General features: G+C 31.0%; 1 protein-coding gene across 1 annotated transcript; it reads left to right on the plus strand.

Moving 5' to 3' along the window:
• Positions 1 to 8,122: 8,122 nt before the first annotated feature.
• Positions 8,123 to 9,323, plus strand: LOC114404713 (F-box/kelch-repeat protein At3g23880-like). Its single transcript, XM_028367556.1, has one exon. It carries the CDS (start codon positions 8,132 to 8,134, stop codon positions 9,287 to 9,289), a length of 1,158 nt encoding a protein of 385 aa, XP_028223357.1. The 5' UTR covers positions 8,123 to 8,131; the 3' UTR covers positions 9,290 to 9,323.
• Positions 9,324 to 9,702: the final 379 nt, after the last annotated feature.

A 9,702-nucleotide genomic window follows, 5' to 3' on the forward strand; every position in this document is an offset into this window, starting at 1 on the left:
CCACATTCAATATAGGATTGAGTCTTAGTATATATGTTGCATAACGTCTGTGTAATGATCATTGTGACTTGCTACGTGATGGTGGGTAATGAATTGTGTGTGAGAGATGTTGTGTTGTACTTGAGATGTTTTGTTATGAACATGTGATTAATGTGAAGGTATAGAATATGATTTTGTGATTAAATCCTTAGGACAAGTGATGTTACACAATGATTGGTAAAATGATGTGAATTATGTTAAGTTAAGCTTGTGATATTTTTACTATATATGTGTGTGTCTTCGTTTATCTCTACCTGTTTAAAAATGTGATAATTCACTCCTCATGTGTTGTTTATGTTTGGATCATGTGATGATCTTAAACCTTGTGTTTGTGAGAGCAAATGGCTAGGTGAATTACTTTAAGAAACCTTGTGATGGAGGACTCCGAGACACAATATTTTGATAGGATGTGACATTGGAACAAGAGTTTTTATTTTAATTACATGACGTATCAAACATGTCATTTTACTTTATTTGATAAACTTGAACAGTCTTGTTTTAAGTCATAAATATTTCTAAGAAATTTTATTTGGTAACAGTAAAGCGAATGTGAACATTACCCACGTGGACTGATTTACGATTTTATTGAATAAAATTGATTTAATTAGATTCCGTATTTTATATGTTTTTTTTCATTTATATGTATGTTGGAGTAGAAGGACGATTCTAAGTGGTACATTAACGATGGCAGTGAGTAGATTGACGATGTACTTATACTTCAAAATCAATTTTTATTAAAACCTCAAGTGGCATATAAGCATGGACTTGTGATTTTTTCAGAAATGGGGCTACTCATTACTCATTAAGAATGATTTCTTTTTTTTTTAGGTGAATGAAAAATTATTTCAAGTAAAAACTTTTACGCCCATATAGAATACCTATTGATCTCTTATGATAAATAATTTTCTGATATCAACAGACGATAAAATTAAAATGAAGAAAAATTGTGCGGACAGAAATTAAATCAATTATTTTTACTAAAAAGGTTGAAAAGAAATGTAACACATAAATGACGAAAACATTAATTTTAGGATCAAGCTGATTAATCACACTAGACAAAAAAGTTAGAATTAAAGTTGAAGATTAATTTTTAAATATTATTAGTGTAAAAAAATTATATGATTAATTAATTAGATATTTTCTTAAATGAAATTTTTTAAAATAATTATGAATAATATGAGAGATCAAGTAATATCAAGAGTTACTTTTAAAAAGTTGGTTTTCATCTTCTCCCTTCATTTTCTTATATATAATCAAATGATTCTAAATTTCTAATGAATAACTCACTTTTCATCTTAACCCTTCATTGCGTATACAAACATAAAATTCATACATCAATAAAACTATTAAATTGCATCAAAAACTCAAATACATGCATTGCTTTTAAAACATTACAAATACTCACAACTGTATTATTACTAAAAGTGACTTAAAATTAGAATTACTCATTTTTTGAAATTAACTATACTTTTTTCAAATTAACTATAATAAAAATTTAGATTGAATAAGTATTAGAAATAACCCAAAAAAAAACTATCAATAATTTATAGTCAATGTTAAAAAAAATATAATAAAAAATGACAAGTTTTATATTAAACTTTTTAAGGATCAAATTTTCTAAACAAGCCCTCCCCTCAGCTACACCATTATTCTCCTCTTGCAGATGCAGATGTAATACCTAAATATAACATACAAATCCGTCACAAATAAAAATGCACTGTACCATATCATCTGCTACTACAAAAATATAAGCATTTCATCAGGCAGAACTCCAACCCCCCAACAATATAGGAATACAAAGCACCAGCTCCGCTGAGACTAAAAAAATAAAGTCGAAAAAGTTACTGGCTCCTTCTGTGAAAGGATTAAACAAATAAACCTTACCAAGAATAATTTCACATCTCCATCCCTCCCAATGGTTCCAACTAGTTACCTGCTTTTACACTAAAAAAAATTGTTTCTTGATACACAAGGAATAAGATAAGGTGATATGGAACAAGTGAACGTGGTTGTTTTCTCCATCACTGATTTAAAAATATTTGCAGACACCAATGGCAGATGTTACACCAGAAATTTTGTATTCACAAAACTTTGAATTGGCTTTTGCTCATAAAAATTACTCCTATCCCAATTATCTAACAGACTAATAATACATTCACTAATCTAGTAGAACAAAAAATAAAGTGTTCCTCTGCACAAGGGCAGAGAGAACGAGACAAAAAAAAAAAACAAAGGAAAATTACAAGGAAAGAAGAGACGATCCTGTACACATGCCTCTATATTCGTCTCTTACCAAAGAAAATACTCTAAAAACAGTGGTAATATACAAGACCTATGAAACGAATGAAGTAAGCAATAATGCCTACCAATATAATTTTTCCTAATCTTTTGACAGGACCTACACAAAACAATGGATATCTATCTCCATATTACAAAGCCCTCATGTATGACCAGCTTCGTCTGCACAAAAACCATAACAAAGTTTAAGTATTTTTTTCATTCTGCCATGAAAAAACAGATAAATACATAGAAAAGAAAAATCAAAGGCCAGAAAGGAGGGAGAGGGAGGATATAGAAGGATTATATAATGGGGGTATCAAAAAATTGGTATTGAATAGGCTGAATGAACAAGCTGGTTCTTCCTCAGAAAAGGGGCTCTCTAGTTCTGTTTTTTTTATTTATTTATTTTCTTGGATTGCAGCCTTGTAACAGATTTATACCCCTATGATACAGCTCTAATTCAGTATCAACATTACTTTAGTTTTACCATTGCAATATCAAAAGAAATATTTACATCTAAAAAATACCATGGTTATTTACATAAATACCCAGCATCATAGTTATTAATCTCGGATAGTGGTACAACAAAGGGACTGGTCATATTATAATACAAACTAAATAATTTATACTGCACATACAAAATACAAATACTCAAAAATAATATACCCAAAATTAAATAAATTCATGATAAATAAGTCACAGTTTACACTCAGAATCACCATCAATCAAGGAGCAATAAGAATATAGAATGAAGTCAAAATATGAAAGATGATGGTCAAATTATCAGGGTAAAAAAACAGAAAACACATTAGACAAAAATTACGAAAATGTGAACAGTTGAATATTAAGGAAGAAAAAAACCCCAAAAAGGAGAAAAAAAAAAAAAGCAGACATTTGTGAGCTCTGAAATGCTAACAGAGTGAGCTCTAATGCAAGAACAGAAACCTGTGATTGGTCATTGGCCAGAGAGGTTGGGCCAGGGCAGAAAAAGATGCTAGCAATGATATCTATTATCTATCTAGTACTATATATTAGAAGTTTTCCCCTCCTCTCTCTCTCTCTCCCCCTGCCACATGTCATTATGTGGTTAAAATTTTCCCGCCAAAGCTACAATACACAACTAAGGAGCTTTTTTTGGGTACTCCCAAAAAGCTCTATTGAAACGGAATCAAAACAGCATGATTAATATTTAATCAAATATTAATTGTTTCGACTTCTGACCATATATAATTATTGCAAATATTAATTACTTTACAAAATTAAGAAAGTATTTTCACTGAACTGACAGAAATATTCTTATTTAATAATTACTCATAAATATTTTAACTGATCTTGCATTAATTAATATTTTTATTAAGTGTATATTATATTAAAATATAAAGATAAGAAAATATAGAAAATTATTTTTAACAAAATATTTCTCTAACATTTATGTTTGTAAACAGTACTAATTTTGTTGCATTTCATTTTTGTTGGAAAAGCCCTCCTAATTGTGGATACCCCTTAGCCTACCTTACTTGTGGCCTCTTTAGGTGGTGATTTAGTCCAACATCGACTAAAGATAAAATCAAACTAAAATATATAAGTGTGGAACAAATTTCACCTTATAAACCGATTTTGTATGATTGAGTTAGGCCTATAACCCACTTTCTAAAATGGTACTAGAGTCTATTCTAGATCCATCGTTGGGTCACCTATATTTGGCACACTCCAAGCTGAAAGTCCTAGGAGTGAGGTGTAACATCCCAATTTTCATAAACTAGATTAAAAAGGATTTTTATTTATAAATAAATAGAGTTTTAAAAAAATGATGAGATTTTATAAATGAAATAAATAAGAAGATATAATTATTAATTAAAATAGTGATTTAAGAGAAAATAAAAAGGGTATTTTATTTATTTGTTTGATAGAGAATAAAATAAAGTTTGTTTTTTTATAAAATAATAAATAAATAAATAGAGTAAACTTAGCTATAAATAGTGTTAGGTTAGTTTTTCACACTGACGGTGCCTTTTCTTTTCCTCATTTTTTTGTTTTTCTCATTCTCCTCTCAAAAGTCTTTCTTTTCCCACAGCCCACCAAACTTGTCTCAGAAAAACGACGATCTGGGACTTATTCACCGTTGGATCGTCGTGAAATTTGATTACCACGTTCGAAACCAAATTCTGAACATTCTCACCGTTGGGAATTGCAATAACATGTCGGAGCTAAGAGAAATACCCTTCGCACCGTACCTTTCTCTTTTCCCGCAGAAACCCAGAACGGTCTCAGTAAAACTACAATCCCGGTTTCGTTAACCATTGGATTTTCATTCAATTTGGATATGTTGTTCACAATTCAATTGTGCACACTTTCACTGTTTCGATTTGCGAAATAATATTTGTGGAGGGAGAAAATGGAATCACATGAAGACAGTACAAGTGGAGACTTCAATCTCTTCTCCGTCTCTCTAACGTTTGGAAACTCTATCAGAGCAGTTGGAGGAAAAACTGAAGGAGAAGGAATCATTCATTCTGAAATCGTAATTATTTCTGTTCACCTGGAGAAGGAGACTTGCAGATCACTATTTCTTCCCGACGATTTTTGCTTTTTTGATACAAATATTGGAGTTTTTAGAGACTCGCTGTGCGTTTGGCAAGATAGCAACACCCATCTTGGCTTGTGGCAGATGAGGAAGTTTCGAGATGACAAGTCTTGGATTCAATTAATAAATTTTAGTTATTTACATCTTAATATTCATCCTTATGAAGAAAAATCGATGATTTTACCATTGTGCATGTCTAACAATGGAGACTTCTTCATGCTGAAATTCACTAGAAATGCTGATGATGAATACCAAACAATTCTGTATAACCAGAGGGATGGTAAGTCTCAAGTTTTTGTCGTTCCCTCAGGTAGTTTCAGAACTTTGTTGTGGCGCAACCTCAAGATTTTTACCAAAAGTTTGGTCATACCTTATTGAAATTCTACATATGTGAGTTCTTGATTACCCTATTTAATTGATATCATCTAATTTCTGTCTTTTCAATTATATAATGATAATCTCGAACGCTTTGTCAGATGTTTAATTCTTTGTCACTTAATTATGTGAGATCTAATCTATATCATGTATTAACATATATTCTTCTCTTGGGTTGTGAATTACTACTAGAAATGTAGAATCTGGTAACCAATTTATTTTATTAGCATGTATAGAAATATTGTGGATTCTAATAAAATGTCATTTGTTAACATTTATGCTACAAATTGTTATTGTTGCCTGCTTGTCTTTTGTTATCACTACCATTATCAAATTAGTAAGCTGATATATCTGTGTTGGGCATCATGTTGCATTCCTTGATAAAATTAGATATTAATATCATTTATAAGAAAATCAAAGAAAAGAAGTAATGAAACCACTGTATGTGAATTCAAGGATTCATTCATCAGCATCTCAATCTTAGTCTGTGTTATCTTTGTCTGATCTCTTCAAACTATGCTCTCCCTCTGTCTTTCTTTGAAATTTTTTCTCTCCCTCCCTCTCTCCGAATGCGAGCTTCATCAATTTCTGCAACACTAGATCTGAATATTTGTGCTTTTTTTACTGTATGACTGTAGCTTTGAACGATTTCAACTTATAATCAAAGGTTTTTTTATACTTTTTGATATATACGTCGGTTTCCATTTTGCATAGGCATTGAATCGTGATTACTGGAATTAAGTGAAATAGAAGTTAGATCATTCTACATATCCTTGGTCATTTCATATTTCATTGATTCTTAATTCTACAATTTTATTGATTCATGATGCTACTACAATTTTAATAATTTTCTCAATGTTATGGTTGTTTTTGTCTTGCATCAGCATGCTACATTGTGTTATACTTTGCTTAACCAACTTCTCAGACTTCCAATTAACATCAATTTTTTTTTTTTTTTGCAGATACGAGGACAGAACAAGAATGGTACATTAAACTGTAGTATTTATGTCATTAGTTCTTTAAATTAGTATATCATCATTGAGAAATACATACTGATGTGTTGTTGTAACTGTGACAATCAGCACTATGGCTAATATGTTTCAGGCATAATTGACTTTATATATATGTTCAAGTCAGTTGTCAATTTATCATGTTGCAACTGTTCCTTGGAAACGCTACCTGGCTATAATACACATAGTCTAAACTCTTAAGAGATTTCTGTTATAGCTGAATCCCTTAGATGCAATGTGATCTTTCTTGTCGAGTGCAACCTCAAGTTTCTTAGAGGTTGTATCAAAAACTGATACTTGACACAATGCCTCAATACCAATTAAGCTGAAATTCTCCACACACTTTGCAGGTGGTTATACACATAGATGTATTGTTAGGGTTATTTAATTTTCTAATATATCAAATATTTTCTATTAAATTTTACTTTACTCATATTATATATTAATTAGTATATTACTTTTTTATTAGAGCAATGCTACTAAATATATTGAAAAGATTGGAATTTATGTGACACCAGTAGAATACAATTATACACTAGCGACTTTCATAAAAGCATGCTGAATGAAATGGATTCAAGAAGACTCAAGCCTATATATAAGAAGTTTTCTAATGAATCTCATTTGCTAAAATGATGTAAATAGTAATTTCCAGTATTTTAAATCCTGATCCGATCCAGTTATAGAAGCAGTTACAATTTTCACCGGTCAGGCAAATTTTAGTTGTTGTCAGCCAAATTTCAGTTGCTGTCTGCTGAAATGGCTTCCAAAATTAGCTAAATCAGTGTAAAATTTCCCTTCTCAAGACAATTTTCTTGACATTATTTTCAAAGCGTGATGAAGCATTTAGTTGATCCAATTGACAGATTCATGTGTCAACAAAATTTGCATGCCCCTATATATATATATTTCATTTTAATTGTCGAACCTTTCTCTAGTTTATTATCATAATAATTTTAATATGAAAAAGTTTCCCTATATTCTGTCTCTTCTCGCCTAACTAAAGATTTATTGAACATTTTTTTATCAGCGAATTTAAATTCTTGTTTCTATTTTTTTCATTCCAATTAAATTTGGAGAGCATTTTATTTATTATTTGTTTATAGTTTTTTTCCTTCATTGTCATAATAGTTTAAAAACTTTGTAATTTTTTTTTCCTGAAAAATTTCTTATTGTAAAACTTTTATGTAATTTAGTAAAAAAATTGCAAAATTTCCTCACTGTTACACAATTTTTTCCATCTACTCTATTAAATCAATTTACAAAACTATTTTTACGTAGTAATTATAAAATATATTATATTCTTAAATTATTATATACTCAAATAATAGTTTTTAGTAATTATAAAAAAACATTATTCTTTAGTTATTAAAATGGATATGATATAAAATAAATATAATTATTTTCCCAAACTAAATACTGTGCAGAGCACAGGCCCATAAATAGTGAGAAACATATCTAACTTTTCTTTTTTCTTTTTCTTAAATATATCTCGTAAAATTTTAAAATATGTTGAAGAGTCTGATGACAAAAATTGTAAGAAACATATCTAATTTATCTTATTTTTCTTAATCCAAATGGATAAAAAAATGTTATGTGTATTTAACACAGGATTTATTCCACTAAATTTGTCCAGAAATCTGCGTTGTTTTTATCTCCTGCATCATTCGCCTGATTTATTTCCAATTTTATTACAGCTTTTATTAAAAGATTAAATAAATTTATCTCTGAAATAAAATATATTCATTTATTGAAGGGTTAAACCCTAGCAACATTGGGACATATATATGTGGACTCTTCACTGAAAACCACAGACACATGCGATCAGAGAAGAAACCACAGAAACATGCGATCAGAGAAGAAACCATGGTCGCCACTCCTCTGTGACGAACTCAACGAGGAAATCTTGTCTCGTCTTCCCGTGAAACCTTTGATACAATTCAAGTGTGTGTGCAAGGGATGGAACTCCCTGATGTCAGATCCCTATTTCATCAAATTGCACCTTAGCAAATCTGCTGCGAAGGACGATTTGGAACACCTTCAACTGATGAAAAATGTCTGCCTCGGATCCATCCCTGAAATCCACATGGAATCGTGTGATGTAAGTTCGTTATTCCATTCCCTACAAATTGAAACGTTCTTGTTCAATTTCGCAAACATGCCAGGTTACCATCTGGTCAGTTCATGTAATGGGTTGCACTGTGGGGTTAGCGAAATACCAGAAGGATACCGTGTTTGTTTCTGGAACAAGGCGACAAGGGTGATATCCAGAGAATCGCCAACGCTGTCTTTTTCCCCGGGCATTGGTCGTAGAACAATGTTTGGGTTTGGCTATGATCCGTCAAGTGACAAATACAAGGTTGTAGCAATTGCATTGACTATGCTCTCACTTGACGTATCTCAAAAGACTGAGATGAAAGTTTATGGCGCGGGTGACAGTAGTTGGAGAAACCTTAAAGGTTTTCCTGTTCTTTGGACTTTACCTAAAGTTGGTGGAGTGTATCTGAGTGGAACCCTTAATTGGGTTGTTATTAAGGGAAAAGAAACCATTCATTCTGAAATCGTAATTATTTCTGTTGACCTGGAGAAGGAGACTTGCAGATCACTGTTTCTTCCCGACGATTTTTGCTTTTTTGATACAAATATTGGAGTTTTTAGAGACTCGCTGTGCGTTTGGCAAGATAGCAAGACCCATCTTGGCTTGTGGCAGATGAGGAAGTTTGGAGATGACAAGTCTTGGATTCAATTAATAAATTTTAGTTATTTACATCTTAATATTCGTCCTAATGAAGAAAAATCGATGATTTTACCATTGTGCATGTCTAACAATGGAGACTTCTTCATGCTGAAATTCACTAGAAATGCTGATGATGAATACCAAACAATTCTATATAACCAGGGGGATGGTAAGTCTCAAGTTTCTGTTGTTCCCTCAGGTAGTTTCAGAACTTTGTTGTGGCGCAACCTCAAGATTTTTACCAAAAGTTTGGTCATACCTTATTGAAATTCTACAGATGTGAGTTCTTGATTACCCTATTTAATTGGCATCATCTAATTTCTGTCTTTTCAATTATATAATGATAATCTCGAACGCTTTGTCAGATGTTTAATTCTTTGTCACTTAATTATGTGAGATCTAATCTATATCATGTATTAAGATATATTCTTCTCTTGGGTTGTGAATTACTTCTAGAAATGTAGCATCTGGTAACCAATTTATTTTATTAGCATGTATAGAAATATTGTGGATTCTAATAAAATGTCATTTGTTAACATTTATACTACAAATTGTTATTGTTGCCTGCTTGTCTTTTGTTATCACTACCATTATCAAATTAGTAAGCTGATATATCTGTGTTGGGCATCATATTACATTCCTAGATAAAATTAGATATTAATTTCATTTATAATTAAATC

Source organism: Glycine soja, unplaced genomic scaffold (assembly GCF_004193775.1).
Source record: "Glycine soja cultivar W05 unplaced genomic scaffold, ASM419377v2 tig00105934_1_pilon, whole genome shotgun sequence".
Classification (NCBI taxonomy): Eukaryota; Viridiplantae; Streptophyta; class Magnoliopsida; order Fabales; family Fabaceae; genus Glycine; species Glycine soja.